The 20,673-nt window shown below is 40.5% G+C and overlaps 1 protein-coding gene across 3 annotated transcripts in view; it reads right to left on the minus strand.

Annotated features, from left to right (window-relative positions):
- Window positions 1-20,673, minus strand: part of nectin3b (nectin cell adhesion molecule 3b) — a 49,116-nt gene that overhangs the window by 13,535 nt on the left and 14,908 nt on the right. For 2 of the 3 annotated variants that reach the window (XM_056731528.1, XM_056731529.1), the window contains exons 2-6: window positions 13,560-13,910; window positions 10,318-10,617; window positions 9,167-9,284; window positions 7,731-7,882; window positions 1,625-4,332 (exon numbers count right to left, since the gene is read on the minus strand). In XM_056731528.1, the coding sequence (XP_056587506.1) occupies window positions 3,635-4,332; window positions 7,731-7,882; window positions 9,167-9,284; window positions 10,318-10,617; window positions 13,560-13,910 (1,619 nt within the window). In that variant the 3' untranslated portion in view covers window positions 1,625-3,634. Of the gene's footprint in view, window positions 1-1,624; window positions 4,333-7,730; window positions 7,883-9,166; window positions 9,285-10,317; window positions 10,618-13,559; window positions 13,911-20,673 lie in introns of those variants that run through there. The other variant, XM_056731530.1, reaches the window with a different exon arrangement.

A 20,673-nucleotide genomic window follows, 5' to 3' on the forward strand; every position in this document is an offset into this window, starting at 1 on the left:
TTTAATAACAGCCTACCATTGAGGGAATGATTTCATGACCACTATGATGTATTACTGGAAAAATATCTCATAAAAGACTGATATCTGGGGGAGAGAGTGCAGAGACACCCATGACAAATTTTCCAACAGAAAAATCCAACGATCACAATGACAGATTCTCTCTGGACAGAAGAAATAACATTATGTGGTCACAATGACAAATCACAGCCATTTAAAGTGACCATCTTTTATAGCGGGAATTTACAATGGCACCTTCAAGCTTGCGTTTTCATTGCTCTCCTTTTTAACCTCGTTTCACCCTCAGGCTCCTCCCATTCTCTTCCAGTCTCACCCTCCCACCCCCATTTCTGCTGAATTACCCTCTTTCATCCACTCTCTAACCCCCCTCTCTTCTCTCTGTGAGAAGGCACAGGTATCTCTCATGAGAACAAGCTCTGTGATGAGGCTGAGAAGAGCCTGTTGCCATGGGGACGGTATCAATAGCCCGGAAGGGGGCTGTGGCAAACGAAACCATTCTACCGGACTAATTTAACCAATCAGAGGCGCTTTCAGAAAAGGGAGGGGAAACAGGTAATGCTGCTCCTCAGAGATTTTGTAGAAATGGTGATGTAATACAGAATGATGTCATTGCCCCTAATAAAATGACTGTGCTCTTATAATCTGAATGTTAAGGATAACCTAAAGTGTGTGGCAGAATTTGATAGAAAACCAAAACTAAGAAAGTTTAAACTGAAAAGGTGCAATGTTCCCTAAGCAACATATATATATAAATAAATACATAAAACTATACAATTGCTCAAAAATAAACAAAACCACAAACCCTTAAAATATAAAAATGAATAAAGCTAATTTTATATATGGTTTCATATATTTTCAGTAATTTTGTATTTTAAGTTATTTAAAAAAGAAAAAAAGTAAAACAATTAATGAACAATTCATTAAATTTAAATGACATCAGCCTTAATGTAACCATTTACCTCTAATCTCTTGTGTGGTTTTCAACATGGGCATGTCTGAGAAAAACACCATTATGGAAACTAAGAATCAGAATAAAAAAACATTGGTGAACAACCATCAAACAGATATACATGCAATGTATACATTTTATCATCTTGTGTGTTTTCTGCACCTGGGGACTTCTGATGCCTTTTACACTACCAGCTGATGGAACAGGACACCAGATTAGCAAACGCTATGAAACAAAGCCCGCTCAACACACGATTTATCCTCACTGCTGTGCTCATCTCCTCTCATGCTGATCGACAGAACAGCAGTGCAAACATGAGAATCAACCATCCCGTAATCCCTGCACTTTAGGGCTATCCTAGGTAAGACAGAGGAAGTTTAGCCCCATCCACAGGAAGCTTTTAGCCACAGGCTTTCCCACAAAATATGCATGAAAATGAGCCTCTGTGCACGAGAGATCTTCCGAGATGAAATAGGTTAACCACAGCAAAGGAAAAGAGGGCGTGAGGAATATATCCTTCAAGCCCTCCAGGGAAGCAGAGGAGACCCCCACAGGGAAGAGTTCTGCAGCTGAAGCAACCAGTCACACCCAAGACTTCGACACACTCTTCCAACCAACACAAAGCTGATTTAAGCAAACTTCTAAAACAGAAGCGGGTCACAGAAAAAAGGTGCTTTATTTCAAAACAAAACGTATCCCAAAAGTTGATTTTACAAAATAATGCTCAGAATCATTTATACATTGCAAATACATTTCTTTGAGAACATTTTTTCAACAGTAGCTCTTTTGTAAAACAAAAAAGTGAACAGGATGTTCTGAAGAAGCAAAGAGTGATCAAAGAAACGGAGCCTCATCTCGACCTGTGAAGTGGTGGGAGTATCTAGTGCGTTCCATAGACATTCCCTATAGCAGTCATCTCTTTTAGGCTTATGTAGGAACAATAAATTCAAACAAAAACAAGGCTCTCCCAAATACCTGCATATATACATATAACCTTGTTTATTTAACTCTACAATGTCCAAACCTGTACACATAGATACTTTAAGTGATAGTTTTACTTTTATTACAACTCTTTGATGTGCACCATGACTCAAGTGTCACACGTCATACGAGAGCAAAACAATTTGTTTTTGTCTGATAATCTCTGAGAAAAATATTATACAAAAAAAAAAGACCTAAAGCAGTGAAGGCAAGAGAAAAAAAAAATACAAGACGTCCTCAGGATCACCCCACCTGACCGTTCGATGCCTGACACATTCGTAACTTCATAAAACAACACCCGCTCGTTCATAACATCATGCTCGCTGTAACGTGTACAGAGCGCACAATCATTGTAAGGCACTACAATATCATCTCCAGATGCAATATCCTGAAGCCAACCATATTACTAGCTTATTATGATCCAGCCAACACTATAAACTTTATGATCAAAAACGAGTTGTGTTTGGCTATCGTCTGAGTGTGTTCTGAAGCAACGACATCAGACCTCCGATTTCACGGGCTGATTCGAAACACTGTAGGTTAACAGCAGCAGGCTGCTTTTTACAGGAGTGGATTGCATACAGGCACAGATAAACACGCACATAGAAAACTCTCACGCTAATATACACACAAAACCACAAGAGACAGGCACAGAAGCTTATCTGTGATGTAATACGTGCTGGACCAATAAATCAACAGCTGCTGAATACAGGAGGGTCTGAACACTGGGCAGTGATGGTCTGCGAGGTGAAGCCAGATAGAGAGCTACATTTATATGGGACAAGCTTTAAGTATATCATCTGAGAAACAATGGCAGTAGTTTTGAATTTGCAGGATGTTTATCAATGATGCAGATGCAGGTACCATCTCTATTAGCAGACGTGCACCCACACCAGAAATTCAGACTTAATAAAGTGATGCAGTTATGCAAATGGTACTGAATTGACTATTACAGTCGTCCCTTTTCGGTAATGATTCTGTCTGTCTGTCGTTCTCGCTCTCTCTCCCATCGGGTTTTATCAAACCCTGCGCTGTCTCCTTGTCTGGCTCCACCCAACAGCACTCCAACTCTGAATGCCAGTAGAGAATTAAAGGTTGCCATGGAAACCGCCTGGCTGTTGACAAGAGCTAATTTCTGCCTCTTGGAGTGACAGCATTGGTGAAAGTTCACGTGACTCATAGAAACTCTTAGTGCTAAGCTAAAACACTTATCGACATGTGAACACTTACATTTTGTCAATAATAACATTTTTTTATTAAATAATATATATTTTATTAAATCATCTTTTTTTAAAGATCACAGTGCACCTTTACTGTGCACCTCAATAGAGGAGATTTATTTGTAATGATTTGGCAACCCAACTTAAATCGCACCTGAACTCGAACCTGCACAGGTTTACATATTATACATAAATCAGATCTTGTTGACTGACCATTTCCTTCGTAACAAAGAAATGCACAGCCTCTTGGTCCCAAAACATCCTTCGAACATACTACAAACAGGTAACTAATGGTTAGGCTAATGTACAAAAAAAACACTACGAATCGGGCTCGTAAACTACTAGAAAAGGTGCGAGTACATTTCCTATTCGTTTTTACATACTGTAACTTTGCAGTCTTTGTGTTGTTTTTGCAGTTTGAAGCATTTCCTAAGAGTCTACGCAGTCTTTTTCCTGCTCATACTGGTTAGACATACCACTCCCTGCGTGAGATCATAGAGCCGTCCGTGTGCGACACGTAATCATTGTCGTAGCAGTCCTCCGGCAGGTGGGGGGAGCCGTTGCTCTTGACTTGCGGCGCGGGATACCTGCGGGGCTCCGGCTGTAGCAAGCTCCTCTGGTTGTGGTGAGCGGGACTGAAACTTTGCTGATGGTTGTTGTGCTCACGCTCGTGATTGTGATGGTTTTGATGGTTGAGATGAGCGCCCGCTTCCCTTACTGCTCTGCTGCGCCCATTAGGCGATCTCTCTCGGTCGAAATCCCCCCATTCCTCTCGATCCTTGTCTGGGTAGATGGTGCCATTATCCTGATTGGATTTGGGCTTTGTATCTGGACTGCCTTTGTTGTAGACTTGCTGTAGCTCATGCGGCTGGGGAGCCTTCTGCATGTCGGAGGGCCCATGATACTGCTTTGTGTAGTAGTCGCCGCGGAATGTCCGCCGCTGGCGCTGGTAATAAACTCCGGCCAGAACTAGCAGCAACAGGAGGAAGAGGGCTCCACCCACTGCCCCACCCACAATGGTGCCCAGGCTCCCCTCCGGCAGAGGCGCCAAGGTAGGAGAGGTGATGAGCGCTCGTTGCTTATTACCGGGCCCGGTGGCAGAGATGTCTGCGGTTAGGAGGCGGAAAGGGGTGGTGGGGGGCATGGTTGTGGTTGAGGGAGGATCTAATGGAGGGAAGGAAGGAAAGGCAAGAGGGAGGGGCAGGAGGAAGGAATGAACACACAAAGAAAAGTAGATATGTCAATGCCAACTACATCAGTATATCATTAATGGTCATGAATTTCTTCAAAGGTTGTAATATTTGCTAGCATGACATCTAGCACAAATAACTGGACTATATTTCTATTGCTGTGGATGAGACAGTTCCAAGTTTTCTTTTGCAACAATATACACTATATGGCCAAAGAATATGGACACCTCGTTCTAATTAACGGGTTTGGTTATTTCAGCGTCGCCCATTACTCATAGCTGCATAAAACCAAGCATACAGCCATGAAATCTCCTTAGACAAACATTAACAGTAGAATAGGTCCCTGTTTTGGTTCCAACATGAACATGCACAGGGGCAGTCATGCTGGAGTAGAAAAAGAAATGGCTACAGAGCCTGGTGACTGACAGCCACATAACCCAGACCTGAAGTCTACTGGGATGAATTGAGCAGGGCCCTATTGCCCAACATTCACTGATGTTAACGTCTACAGTAAATTGAAGCAAACCTTTGCGCCACATTCCAACTTCAGGTGGAAAGTCTGTTATGGCAGCAAAGGCCCTCTAGGAACAACGGCCCATAAATGCCAGTTGTTTCAAGTAGATGCCAATATTAAAAAAGCATGTATTAAGTGTGCTGCTTGTGTCAACATACATTTGGCCATTTAGTGTAGCTACCTGTAAACCTTGTACGTAAATGAGTAAAAACCTGAAACTGTTGTCCAGAGCAAAAGTCGACTAAAACACAAAACATGGAAGTAAGAGTTGGGTGAGATGTTTCTGCTTCCAGGAGCTTCATGATAAGGGATTCAAAATAACCTACATACTTACATCTCCAGCTAACACCACACATTCCAACATTAAAATATACTTAAACAATGAAAGCTAGGGAGCAACCTAGTGTTAGCTGAGAGAGGAGTATGGATGACCAAGTAGCAAAGTGATGAGAATGAACAAAAATGTAGGCGAGAGGTCAGGGAAAGGTTGCATGCTACCAGGGGAGGGGAGGGAACGGATATCAATAATACCTGAAGATTAGGTGACTACTACATCTTAACTGTAACCATGACTTCCATTGGAGCTCAAAGATTTTACACCAGCTTTAACAGCATTATCATGCATTGATCTCTTGATTGTGTTGGGGAACAGAGTGTGGCGTTGCAGTGCATTCTGGGGCATGCATCTTGACTATGCAAGCAGTGTTCTCACGAGAGGAGGCTCGAAGGCTGAAAGTCAAAATATCCCATTACCGTGTGTCCTGTTCATGGTGAGCTATTTGGCTTGCTGCGATGTGTGTGCATGTTTTGAGTGCAGTGCGTGAGCTCAGGCGCTTTAAGGGGTCGCGCGGTTCAAGAGCTCCGGTTAAAGTAGGGAATCATTTGCTCATCCTCGCTGGAATGAATAATGTATCATGTTTTGCATTCCTGGACAGTATTTTGACTAAAGGGGCCATAGGTAATTTGGATGAATCTGTGTATCTGGTGAGAATGTTTATGTATGTGGGAAGGACTAGTCATAGCTAATGAAAACGTAAACTTCCCATTCATTACTTTGGCAGCATGTGCGATACAGAAATGGTTTTCCAAACTCCTGTCTGTGCTCGCACGATATTCCCAGCATAAGCTTGTGTTGCATGTTAAACCGCATGTGTGCAATCCAGATTACATTTTAGTAAAAGCACAAGGACATGCATTAAGACAATTTTAATTTATTCAATTCAGCCCGGCGGGTTAAAGAATGATTTATTTTAATCAATAAACTGTAGAGCTTCCAGCCTCAGTATGTCAATGTCCGGAGTGGAAGAGAACAAGACAAGAGGTTTTCTGACCTTCACGGACATGTTCTCTCTCTCTGCTACTCCCTTAAGACCAGTTCACACTGACAGCGATTTTAAAGTCGCTGAGGTCGCCAGGTCAACAGTAGGCATCCATGCCATTGGATGTGATGTAATTTGTTGGATGTGTAATGGGCCTTTAGCTTAAAAAAACCTTAAAACCAATGAGATGAATTACTTGTCGAAATAGAATGACATGTTTTTACTAGCAGTTTTCCTGCCGCTAAAAGTAACATTGCAGGGATTTTTTTTACTGTATATAAATTGCAGCAGGGCGTAATTAATCATACCGCTCACAAGATGAACTTCAATTTCTGACATTATTTCTACAGTACATGTTTTTTATTACATGCCATATGTGTTCATAGACAAAGTAATTCTAAGTCTTGCCTTCAATTGTAGTTCGCCAACAATAGTATGCAGGAGCAATTAATATTGTAATTTCCACAGTAGCGGAACCATACATTTTATTGGCTGAAAGCAGAGACCCGCCCTGAAATATTACATCTTGGCTATTATTGCTGTTAAAACAAAGGGCAACTCAACTTGGTCGCCATAGCTGTCAGTGTAAACAGGACTTTAGTCTAAAACATGATACAGTGCTTCTGTATAAGTACAGTACAAACCATATGTATCCCATGAGCGCTCATACACCGTACCAAACATGCAAAGTGAAAAGCGGTTAATCAGTAAGTGCATTTTTATAGTGAATTGCGTCCACAAAGGTAGCAGTGACGCGTTTAACATGCAGTACAGGTGCCGCCCACCCATAGTCATGCATAAAGTTCTGAGACAACACAGCAGAAAGACACGCACACACTTTAACGCCCACAAACCAACACAAAGGCACAGTCACTTCATCAGAACACAAACAGTAGCATTAGGCATTCTAGTAGAAACATCACGATTCAAACGGATGACGCAAAGGGACTTTTATATTGAGGAGACAGACCAACATAAAACAACCACACGCACAGGAACACACAGCTACATGCACGCAGACGTCAAATCTTTGGAGGTGGGCGAGCATAAAGAGAAATGCATGATTAATGGTGGCTGAAAAGAACTGGTGAATGTTTCATGAATCTAGGACATTTCTCAGTCAAGGTTGCTTTTGCCTGCTTTTCTAGCCCTTGTATAATTGTGTGAAAGTCTGATGGTGCGAGAGAGAGAGAGAGTGCAGCTCCACAAAAACTAATTAAAGGATATGATGTTTAATGTTCACATGAAAGCGACTGGAGGTAAATACCATGAAGTGTGATTGTGGAGAGTGAAAACTGGACCTATGAAACTCAATGATCAGTTTATGGAACTATAAAAACTTTAGGATTTGAAAGTGAAATGTTATAATGGAGGGTTGATGTCTTCGGGTATCAGCCTCAAGCTGAGAAATGATCAGAGTGCTGGTTAGCTCTTAAGAGCAATGAGTCGAGTGGATTCCATAGAAAATTTCACATCGGGAACGTCTGATTTCACATGACAAACACACCCAAAGAGTTTAGTTTGTTGAGTTTCACTCACCCTGAACTCGTATTCTGATGTCTCGACTTTGGAGACCGATGTCGTTTGCAACCTCGCACCTGTAAACCCCCGAATCGTTTTTCTGCAGGGATTTTGTAAAGACCAACGAGCTATTCAGCAGCTCCGCTCCCTCTGGCATGTCTCCATCCAACCTAAAACACACACAATTGACATATATTGACATTTTTTAAATTTAACCTAAAGAGGCAGTGAAAGGTTTGGACACCAGACTCAATTTAGTTTTAAATGTAGTTATTAGAAGACACCTTTATCAAAAGCTTCTTACCAATAAGGAATGTTGTAAGCAATTTGCCATACAAGAGCTAACAATAGCTGCATTATCACACTGTCAAATTTATCAAAGTATGCTAGAGTAGTTCAAGGAACTAGAGCGGAAGAAAGCGTGAACAAAACGTAGACCTTTTTGTGGAGAAGATCTATATATTCGGCTTAAGATTCGATGCAATTAGGGCTGTCATATATATATATATATATTCAGGAAATATTTACATGCATTTATTTATATTTACCAATAATCTAAATTATAATATTTTATTCTAGATGCGATTAATCCGGATTAATCGTTTGACAACCCTAGATACAATACAATACATGATACTTGTTCACAATAAAATTATATTCTGAACATAAAAAAGTTACTTAATGTTTCGGAAATAAAGCAGTTGTTTGAATAAAATAAATAAGTTTAGTGATACATGCAACTTGTGACAGAATTGAAAAAAATGTAGGTTTAATTGAACATTCTGAATGTTTTTATGGTGAAAATATAATGGTTCAGTCTCTGAAAATAAAACTGATAGACTAAATGTAAGAGAACTTGTAAGATGTAAAATGTAAGAACTCTAAGAGAGAACTTGTTAACGCAGTACTAGCACAAAACAAACAAGAATAAATTATAATAATATTTTTTACATGAAGGAAGTTCCTTGTAAAAGTGTAGTCTTTTCAAAAATGTGATTCTTATGACCATAACGTCTGAATTCAACAATTTCAATTCTGTAACCTTATTGTTTTCATGGCTTCACCGTTTTTCTAACAAAATACGTAGATGCATCCAAATGTTTGACTGATAGTATATTATTGCTTGAGACAGATGCAACCACAATGAATAAGTTTCAATCTCACAGCATGATGTGCAATCTTCCAAATGAGCGACCAATCATGATGAAATTTCGAAAGAATTACTGCCAGAGAACAGACTTGCTTTGAACTCTTACAATGTTTGCTACCTTGGGCATTCACTCGTGAAATGACAAGCAACAGGTTCATTTGCATAGTTAACCTGACAGTTCAAGACACAGTGATTGGTGTAGAGATGTAGTGAGCATCTGCTGTCTGAGATGGCTTCCGGATGCAGGGCTTGGCAACAGCTCTTGAACCCGTTCCAGAGTGTTGTGAGAGTAGTGCTTACACACCTGATCCATCTGAAGTGCTGGGCAGGTGGGTTGGCTTTGGCCCGACACTGCAGTTGTACGTTCTCCCTGCCAACATACCAGTCGCCGTCATAGCCCAGCACCTGGATGTCTGGAGCAACTACACACACATACAAACAACACAATGTGATCATTTAATATAAAGTATGAAAGCCAAGTCCTTAAAGTCTCAAGCTATGCATTGGCTAACTTTAAGACCATTGCTTTTGAGTACAAAGACATTGCATTCAAAGATGTCTTCAGATTCTGCGAGTTAGTGCTATTCATAACAACTACTAAGACATGTATTATCTGTATGCATCTATAACTCAACATTATTAATGCAATGTCTACTAAGGACAAACTCATACAACCATTCATTAGATATCTTGAGTGCGTGTCCGACCAGCTAAGTACAAGACCACTTACAGAGGCAATGGACGCTAACCGTATTGATTTGTGGCTTTACAAAATGTCTTTAAAAGTTCTTTAAGTGAGAGCTGAATTAAGACATGAAGGCATCACAAAGGGATGGAGATGATGGATAGCAAGATGGAGATGGAAGCTTTCGTGACTACAGCCCTTGGTTAAGTGCAGGAGCATAGTCTCGTGACTGATGTGACCTCGCCTTCCCAATACTCCCTACTACGGCAGTTTCTTGTAGCCGCCTCGCACAGCTACATCTATATTTCATACAGCAGCCATCTGCGCTTACGCACACGCCACCATCGCAGATGCGTAAGCGCACACACGTGCTACTCAACAATACTCTGTTGAGACTCATACAAATGTAGGAGAAGTAAAGTGTCAAACGATGTCGATAAATCATTTGTCTGAAATAATAATGCTCTTATTCAGTATAAGGGCCTGCTGTTCACTCACAAGACATCATGTTATGAGTTTAGTTACCGCACTAGAGTAATATGGAAAACAGCTGTGGGCTATGGACATAAATTTGATGATCGCTTTGACATGTAAAGACAAAAAAACTTGGAATGCTAGATAAATAAAACACAAACAAGCTTACATTTACAAAAACAAATGCGCACATGTGGGGTAGGAAATAAGCAGCGACTTTGTGATCCTACATATCAACATCTGGTAACATTACAATAAAATGTAGGTTTTGTGTCAAGAGTGCATAAAATACTCACACTGCACGTTGACAGTGTACGGGATCCTGAAGTCATTTTGGAGGGCGGGGTGTTTTACCACACATGTTAAAATGTGACCCTGGGCATGGCGGCTGGGTCGCCAGGTGTAGTGAACTTGTGTCGTAGTGGTGCCGTTGGCATCGTCCTGCATGTGGGCCTCAGACGTGCCGTACAGATCTGTCTCCCAGGAGACGTCCGCAGGAGGCCGGCCTCTCTCTGCGATACATGTCGCCACCGTAGTTTCGTTTCCACCATCGATCAGAGCAGAAGATCCGGCCGAGACATACACCTTTGGCTCCACTGAGAAAACGAGATGGAGCGATCGAGAGAGATATTTTCAAGTTAATGTACTGAACAGTTCCTCTAGTGTTTCATTCAGAGATTGAAATGGTAAGAGACGTGCTCATCCCATTACAACAAAGATGTATCAAGATAATGAAGCCAGCTAAAGGAAATCCATTCGGATGAGACTACAATACAAATAAAGGCTAATCCCTCCAGCATTAAGACTCACTTTCGTACTTCATCCAATAAATTCATAAACTGATAACAATGACTGAGAATAATTAGATTTTCCTTGAAAAAAAAATAACTACCGGTTAAGGATGGCCTCATTTCTCATCAGAGCCCTAAGTGCTTTTCCAGAAAAGATTAAATTATTTGTTTAAATAGCCAGTTAACATGGTAGCCTTCTGTACAGGGGGCGCGGTTTGGGTGGGTGCAAACATTATGAATCCTGCACTGTTCTGGAAAGCAGAGCTTTGCCCCTTCAGTGGTTGACAGAAACTCAACACGTGCGGTGCACCTCCAGTTTCCCATTCAGGGCCTTTGACAGGTGGGGGACAAAATGAGACATTGTCCGAGGCTCTGCCAAAGTGGCCCAGACAAGACAACCAGTCAAGCAAAAATTATACATTAAGGGCAGTGCCAATACTTAATAATGCTTTTGTTTCTGCTCACAATACAGCATTGATACTTCAGATACTATGAATGTGTGCATATTTCCACCAGTTTATTAATGTGTGCATATTTCCATAAATGGAAACTCTGAAACAGGCATTTCTGTGCGGAAAACTGGATTCCTAAGTTCTGTAATGGATAAACAGGAAGTGTAGCACACAAGCACATACAAAGAGATACACCTAAAATTGAAACTTCGGTCATTAATTACTCCCCAGGTTTATGGGACATTACGGACTACCTTTTAAATGATAGAAACCATTTCTAGAGCAACTTTGACTATTTTAAATAAGTCGATACATCTCATTCGGTGTTCAACAAGCTTTCCTATTATGGTAGTCAATGATCTCCCAGAAATGTCAGTTGCTAACATTTTACCAAATATCTTTGTGTTCAACAGAACAAAGGAATTTATACAGGTTTGAAACAACTTGAGGTTAAGTAAATGATGACAGAATTTTCATTTTTCGATGGAGTTTCCCTTGAAGTTTGCCGTAAATGTCTTTTTGGGGGAATCCATACTATATGCACATCAAATAGATGAAGATAACTCATTTTTCATTTAATAAACATGAATTATTCGTTCATTCAAAAATGACCTAAATTCCTTCCATCAATTACATCTACTAAATACAAAAAGTATTGGCAGCTGACCTTCTGAGAGAACAGTAGCAGCTGTGGCACTCGTACCTTCAACAATCTAGATCTGCAGCTTGCATGCGGTGCATATGATATGCTCGCAGACACTCGTGACATATGTATGTGCTCGACACTCGTTTGACCATGCGTGCATGGCTGTGTGTGTGTGTGTGTGTGTGTGTGTTCATTCTGTCACTTTAAACAACATTCAAGACCTTGTAACAACATCCTTGACCCCACAGAGCAGTGGATCCCAAAAGTAGAGGGCATCTTTCCCACAAACGCGCACACACACATGCTGCACATTCCTCCCAAGCTAATTATAGCTCCAGCATGTGCTCTCCCCTCCTTGATTTCAGTACCGTCTCACTTCACCACTTTCCATCTTTTTGAAATCCCCAATTTCCCATTCATCTCAGTGCATTTGCATGTTCCAAATCTGCCTGTAATATCACAGCACATGCCGATCTATGATATCATCTCCGATAATAATCTTTCTCTGCGTTATAAACCTTACACCCAATTTATTGTTTACTGACAATCAGGGAAAATTACATTTTCACTAAATCCACAATTAAATAACCACACATTTGCATTGAAGCATTTGCTTGTACCATTGCGTTTATTTTTATGTGTACACATGAAAGCACAAAGCATTTACCGTTCTGCTGTGTTCAGTCTAGTCATTTTCAAACGGGTCCTGTGTGAATGGCTCTTTCCAAGTGCAAGTCATAATTCATATAGCCTATTAAACTCACTATAGCTTGAAAGAAACAGATATGATTATGTTAAAACTTTTCTAACGATACCATGGCCGTCTAATTTATGTGATGTGAACACTGACGTTAGTCTAAAAGCCATAGTTATTTGTTACCACTATGCCTCGGACAATTATTTTTTAAATCAACCTAAAAATACAATACTAGTGCATCTGCAGTTTTGTTCTTCCAACCTTAGTCTTAAACTCCATGCAAAAAAACAACTCTGCAGGTCTCCAAAATCATAATTTATACACTTAACAGAAGGCATTGAGACCGTAAGAACTTCCTCTTGTTGTCTCATGTTAACCCAGCTCACCATAGCATGCTGCTTTATTAAGCTCTGTCGGTCTTCAGCAGAACAGATGGCTATGGGGGTTTGGTGAGGGACAAGAGTTTAAACATCACAGTGTTCTCTGTTCGAGATGGACCATCTCCCAAAACACAGTTTCATTTCTGCCCCGGGCTGCTCTTAATGTTCTTCCTCTCCCGCACACCCACTGCATACTTGCCCACTTAAACAAATAAGCAATGCTGTATTCACCAGCTCTGATGTGGAACCATTCGCATGCTTACTTTGTTTAGGGGCCACACATTTGAGAGAGGTTCGTCATGCCACTTTAGCATTAATACAGAAGAACCAGGCTCAGACAGACAGTGCATATTATTTTTCATCCAAGTTAATGAGACTGCCAAAACCACAGTGTTGAGGAAGCTACTGTGAAACTCCAGCTGCAAGCTTTCTTATAATTTAGTTAACCTACTGTCACGCTTTACTTGCATATATAAACCCATCTAAATTAAGATCATTGGATTTATTTTACAATAAACACACACAACTCTGAAAAATATACAACTTTTAGCGTTGAAGTTAGTTTGCATTACCTAGGACGCTGATGGTCGTGGAGGCCTGCGTGTTACCCAATGGAAATGTGGCCACTTTGCAGGTATAAATGCCGATGTCCGAGAATCCCACGTCTTCCAGCATAATGGTGGCATCGTGCATGGACGGTGAGCGGAAGGACAGGCGTCGTTTGTATTCAGGCGGAACGGAGATGCCGAACATGGGGTTATATACAGCCAGGGTCACCCAGCCGGTGGGCAGCTTCCTCTCCCAAGAGCTCTGGGTCAAGCTGAGATTCGTGTCCACCTTCACCCTGCAGCTGAGGGTGACGTTCTTGCCCAGCACTGCGTTCACCTTAGGGGGGACGATCACCTGACTGCCATATACAACACCTGAGAGAGACACAGAGCGAGAAAGAGAGACATCATTAGTCAGGACACTTGAGCAGCTGCTGTTGGCTTTCTGAAAAGAGCGAGTTCTTGAACACCATCTCAACTGACAAATCGCTTTCATCCCTTTAAAGCTCCAATCAATCAGGTGCCAAGGTATCCTTACGCTGCTCCCAATTCTTTTACTAGAGACTTCTACGTGTTTTTTTTTAACCAAGAATACCACATTGGTTTGCTACTTTATGATGAAAAAAAATTACAGCAGCCAAGGAAATAACTTTCATTGGGCTGCAGAGAGACTAAAATTAGCCCAAACCTTTGACGCACTGCAGAAACCCAGTGCAAGTGATTTCTAAAATAAAATGTCTGAAAATGGGTCAGGAACAATAGTCATGGCAGACCTGAGAAAGAATATAACTAAAGACAGGCTGATCTGACTGCGAGCAGGACAACTGTTACGCCAGTCTGCCCAGGCCATTAGGCCCATAGGGCTTTAAAATAAGAACAACATGGGCATTCACCAAAAAACCTCCCCCCATTCTCCTCCCCTACCTCTCACTTTCCGTTAACCTGCCTCCCTGCACTCAGCCCTTCATCACCATTTTTCCCCCTTTCCATTTGCTGAACAAAAGCTTAATTATGTCAGAGAGGGTGTGTGCGAAACAAGCAGAGAAGAGAGAGACGACACGAGACCAGACGGAGAGAGAGAGACCAGACCAGACAGAGAGAGACACAAACAAGTGGTCAGGATGCCCAAGAAACAACGGAGGCCACATGAGGACAACCCGTGTGTCTTATTACACCCAGACAGCTGCACTCTCCCTATCAGAGTACACAACATGCAAACATGGGCAAACACGCAGCATGCAGACATACGCGGCCTCTAACTTGTGGCGGCTGAAGCAAATGAATGTCTTCTGCAGGGAGTTGGTGAAATTTGGATCATCTGGTAAGATCTACGATGGATTCCCATATCAATCATACACAGGAGTTTCCAATGAATGAGTGCACACACAAGCACACACAATGATCTCAGATCTACACTCTGTAGGGATGCCCAGCAAGTACATATGGGTTGGGATGGGGAACCGGTCTCTTAAAGCAAACAACTAGTCGATTATTGGTTTTAAGACATCTTAATGGGAAAAAAAAATCTTTTTAATAGTGTAATATGACATGATGTTACAAACAAAGCAAATTTTTTGTTACATTCACACCTATACATGAAGTTTCAAGACAACCGCTGTCTGACTTTCGCATCTTGATGTGATGGTCACATCTACAGGTGTCAAACTTTGTGTACAGCAACAGATCTAGGACTTGATTTTGAAAATGGAATCCTGCAAATATTCAGACACAAATTTACACGAAATGATCAGTTATAATAGCTCAGAAGAACCCAAAAATCAACACTGAAAAGTATCTTTGAGGTGGTGGATGAGCTTCTATACATGAGCATATTCATGTATGATGGCTGTCCGAGTGCTGACCCCAATCTGAATTAAAACCAGACCTTCACAGAACAGCGTCATTTTGGTCCAGTCTGAGCAATGCTTCAAACAACAAAAGATCTGGAATAGATCTGCAGACTTCACCATCCCCTCAAACACAATCCCTAAAAGTCCATGTCATACAGCCATGTCAGGCTCCGAGGAAAACGTGGGATCCATAACAAAGAACAACAGCCAGAAAGGAAAAGAAAAGATTAAAAACAGACAACGGTTAGATGTTAAAAGCAACAGGCGTTGTGAAAAATTTAGGAAGTCAATCAGTGACGATCTTGTGAAGAAACGCTGGAGCATATGCAGTTGAATAAACAGTAATGCTGTGCGAGCACACACCCACCCGCTTGCTCTCTAGAACGACAATGCTAATTGCAACAAGCTGCTGGTCGGAAGATGTAATCGTAAATCAGAACCCGCCGCATTGCTTGGCAACAGACTCCAAACATTCTGTCGTTTGTCTTGCCAACGAGAACCCTCCCTTCTTTTGTCTCTACAGCATACATGCTAGTTATGAGCTGAAGAAAAGGGAAAATAAAATCACAATTGTGAAGGCTCCACATTTTGAGGTTTAGAATTCTCGTTGGTGCAAGTAGGTTACAATGCCAAAAATTCACAGCAATGAATAAACGAGGGAGGAAAGGAACCGAAGGATTTGGAGCTGTAAACGTTGAGCAGCGTTATGTCATTGGCATTTAAACAAAGGCATTTTAGGCCACTGACTCACCTCTAGCACACAGGGAATGCCCAAATGGAGACTCCACTGTCCCCAAGGCACTCCGGTTCATAAACAAGCCACATGGCTCCTGCTCTGTCCAAGCACAGTCACTTATGCGGGTGTCAAGCAAGCATGCCTTGAACTTAGCTTAATGTTTGAACTTTTTTGCTTTAAATTGTTAAGAAAATGCAAAGGAAATTGTGCAGAAAATACAAAGGAAATTGTGCAAAGACAACTTTAATTAATGACATCCATTTTTTGTATGGTAGCAACATTAGCTTAGTAACGCAGGACTACCTGTTAAGATGAACAATGGGAGATGGTAAGAATATTTGGAAATCAAGAAGGTAGTAATTACAGTGGTTGCCAAACAGCAGAGTTTTCCTCAAGAACATTCCTTTAGTAATCTGCTCTGTTAAAAAATTACTCATATACAGAAGTACCTATAGATAAATGTAACAAGCAAAGTTCATGTCACATTTATGAAACCATAATATATGGGAATATGCTAGAACATATTACATATATTAAGTACTAGGGTTGTCACGATACTGGAATTTTTAACTTCGATACAATACCTTGAAAAATATCGATATTCGATACCATTTTTGATACCACAGAGAGAAAAAACTGCCAGGGGTAATTTTTTTTTTAATTAGAAGTTGTTTGAAGCCAGGTTTCTCAACTGTATACACAGGAACCTGATCCATGCATAGGTACACTGCTACAGCCCTGTTCAGCTTCTTAGCTTCATTTGAGTTTGCTTCACACTTTCTTTGCTGTTCTAATACAGCTGGTAGTGTAGGTTGTGAGTGTGTTGTTTTTGTTGCAGGTAATCGCATTGCATTGGTCAATGCATTGCTCATAGTTCATAAATGCTGGTTAATACCTAACTTTATTTGATGAACAGATTTTAATGCCGGATTCACATATCACCGATCCACACACGCAAACGTGCGTGCATCACACGCGAAAACAATGCTCACTGGATCGACATGAAGACAAAATACTGAATTTAAGTAATTCTTTTTTTAATTAAGTTAAGGCACAAGTTAATTTACATTTGACCACAGTTAAAGTAAAGATTCACAGTTAAAGCTTCCTCAGTTGGATTATATTGACTATAAGAATTACGGTGAAAAAACGACAACTCATATCAGCAACAATACTAGGCCATCTTGGTTAATGTTTCAGTAAAGTTAAAATAAGAACAGTTACCAACCTCTCGAAATTCTTTATATAGATCCGGGTGTCGGTCTTTCACGTGCTTTGCTATATTAGAGGTGTTCGCGCCTTTTGTTAGCACTGCTCTGTGACAACTATTGGCTTGTTTGTGTCCTTCGGCTTTCCATGTTCATTTGCTTCAGATCCAAAATATTTCCAGATAGCACTCCTGCGGTGTTCTTTATCAACCAAAGCCGGTTGCGGAGGTACGATGGCGTTTTAGTGCCACGTTAAAAATAAAAAAAATCCAAGATTTTTTAAAATCTTTATTACTTTTTTTATTTTTTATTCTAAAATAAAGTCGAAATGTTCTAAATGTTACGAGAATAAATTCGTCGTAATCTTTTTTTTATTTTTAACGTGGCACTAAAACGCCGTCGTACGGAGGCGCCTCACACGCCATATTTATATTCACTTCACTTTTGCCATTTAACCAGAGCGAATGAGACGAGACACGTGACAGGCACTGCGGTCACGTGTGGTGTTTGTCAACGCGCCTTTGGAGATAAGTGAAAGTGACAGCTCTGCTAGGATCGGTGTATCGATACTTTGGTAAATTAGTATTGGTACCGTTCAGATATTTTTGACAACACTATTAAGTACATTTCCATATCTCCTGTCCCTCTAAAACCTCCTAAAATCACATTCTGTGATTTAAAAAAAAAAAAAAAAAAAACATAAGTGCTGTACAAATCAGGGATGATGTATTTTTGTAGGCCAACCAGAAAGTTAGCACCACACAGGTTCCCTCGAACAAAAGCCTAAGGAGTTTTCTAAAGCTTTTTTTTAACACCCATCTTATTTCTGGCAATTTACAAAAAAAAAAATGACAAGGCGATGGAAAGGAAGTGCTAAATGCTAACTTGCTTCTGGGTTTTGCATACAAAAATAGGTCTTCCCTGCTGTATGCCATTTCTAACCAAAAAATTCAACATTTACAACACCGTATCAAGTTATTTGGAAAGTAAAAAATTTTAGTTTTTTATTTCCTGAAAAACGGCATGTATTATATAGGGAAATATTTTAATATTAACAATTAAGTTACTCTATATTTTTAAATGTATATCAGGGCTCGACATTAACATGCCCGACCAGACAAGTACCTTGAAAAAAAAACAACAACAGTGCGACATATGTTAAATAATAAGAATGTGCATTAGACAGAGCTGCGTGTTTGTATGAAGTTAGTTTGTGTGGTTGAGCTCGTTTGTGCGTGACATACAATTGCCATGTAACTTAACTAGATGTGGATGCGGAATCCTGTTATTCAAATGTCACCTAACTGTTCTTCGTGTCGGAGTGAATTATGAGGAAGTGTATGAACATATACACTTTATCTAGTCAGATTTGCTCAGAGTTTATTTTACGGGCGTTTTTCTGTTTGAGTGAAGCTATCGACAAACAAAACAACAAGCGACTTCCCGAAGACCCGTCCAAATAAAAGACCTGTTAAATTGAACACTCAGCAAAAACTATAGTATACTACAGTATTTGTCTATTGAAGATTGTAGTGCCCTTGTAGTAAATTGGTAAACACTTTATACTGTAGTAAAGTTTAAAAGCACTAGTAAACTGCAGTAGAAATATGAGATACTATATAGTAAACATGGTACACTACAGTTATTAATGTGGACAAATATACCACTATTGTATAGTAAAAAAAGAAAAACCCAGAACTTAGAAATATTCAAACAAATTTACATTAAGTAACATTATGTCTAGATCCATCTAGATTGGAAACGGTTATATTGTGAGTTCAATTATTTTTATATTTGGACAAATATATTTTGTACTCTGTGTATACATTAGCTTTTGACTTTTGACAAAGCCTATTTGCTTGTCAAAGAAACACACTTTAAACTTGTGAATGCTCCACATCAGTGGCTGCATCACGGCCACACTCACACGTACTGTAAACCTAAATCCAAACAGCACAAAAGGTCATAGCGGCACAGGAAGTCAACTGTCCTGACAGCAAGGACACAGAGATCCCAGAAGGGATTGCGCTACATTCTGCCACAGTCAGCTATTCTTCACACGCGCCAGCTACCTGCAAGGTGTGCTGGTGCATGTGAGGGCGTCTGCGTGGAGGCTGCGTATCTGTGAGGTGACTGGGTTCAATTTTCCCACTTAAAGACCGTTTGTATTAATTGCTTGTGGCAGGTCAAAATGGAGCCATCACCTCTACCATGACTCCGCAGATTGCCTTAACTTTTCCTTCCCTGAGCTTAATATCAGTGCACTAATGACTCCACATATTTTGAAAATGTTTTGCACAAACTTGCTTCTCGGTCTTACCTCTCTCTTTTCCTCATGCACTGATATTAAGCTCAGGGAAGGAGATCTGGCAAAGTTAAGGCAATCTGCCGAGTCATGGTAGCGGTGATAGCTCCAGTCAGTACGATACTTGCATTTTCAGCTATCATTTTGAGCGCTGTTGAACAGCAAGCGCTCTGTAAGAAGCATTTCGGATGAGCTTGGAAGACATATCCGATGAGCTTGGAAACAATGGCCAATCAGAGGCCTTTCATAGTCTGTTCAGCAGCGCTCAAAATGATAACGGGAAATGCAAGTATCATCACATTTAGTAGCGACTGGTGCCGAAGTAAGAATTTTTTAATCTGGTTCAAATTAAGCAGACTTATTTTGGTGCTTAAAATCCAGTGCGTGTTGATGGTGGCTTCACTTGAACATGAACAGAGCTGATTATTTTTAAAGTTGAACTGTGTAAGTAACAGAGACCACTATTGGCGTAGTTGGAAATTGCAACCTAAAGCTCCGCCACCATCCTCTCCCTTCTATTAGAGTAGCTACGGTTGCCGTCACAGGACAAAAGGGTTCAATAAATGATAGCGGCCACTATCGGTGGTGTTGATAATTGCAATCTACATCTCACAGGCGAACAACACACTGAAGTTACGGACACAGGACAGAGATGTCATCGTCTGAGAGCAGAGAGTAACCTTTGCAAATCAAGTGACGAGGTTTATTTACAAAGAAAAACAAATTAATTAAATTGACTTAATTCATTATTTACTCTAATCGTTATAGTGAAAATTATTGTTACTTGTATAACATTGTGTCAGTGATGTATTCGCTTATTTTGCATAGCATTTTTTGGCACGGTAACTTGGTTCGTAACATACAGCCTATTTAAACCGCTTGCTAATGCTAAAGTAAGGCATCACCCCAATTGATCAATTGTATCTTCTCAAATCTTCGTTGACACTGTATTACTGAAAAACTATGCAACGTGGAAGTTTGGATTTTATCCTATCAATTATTAAATTACACATTTGTATGCACAGAAGCTAAGCAGTAT

Source organism: Triplophysa dalaica, chromosome 19, assembly GCF_015846415.1.
Source record: "Triplophysa dalaica isolate WHDGS20190420 chromosome 19, ASM1584641v1, whole genome shotgun sequence".
NCBI classification, from domain to species: domain Eukaryota; kingdom Metazoa; phylum Chordata; class Actinopteri; order Cypriniformes; family Nemacheilidae; genus Triplophysa; species Triplophysa dalaica.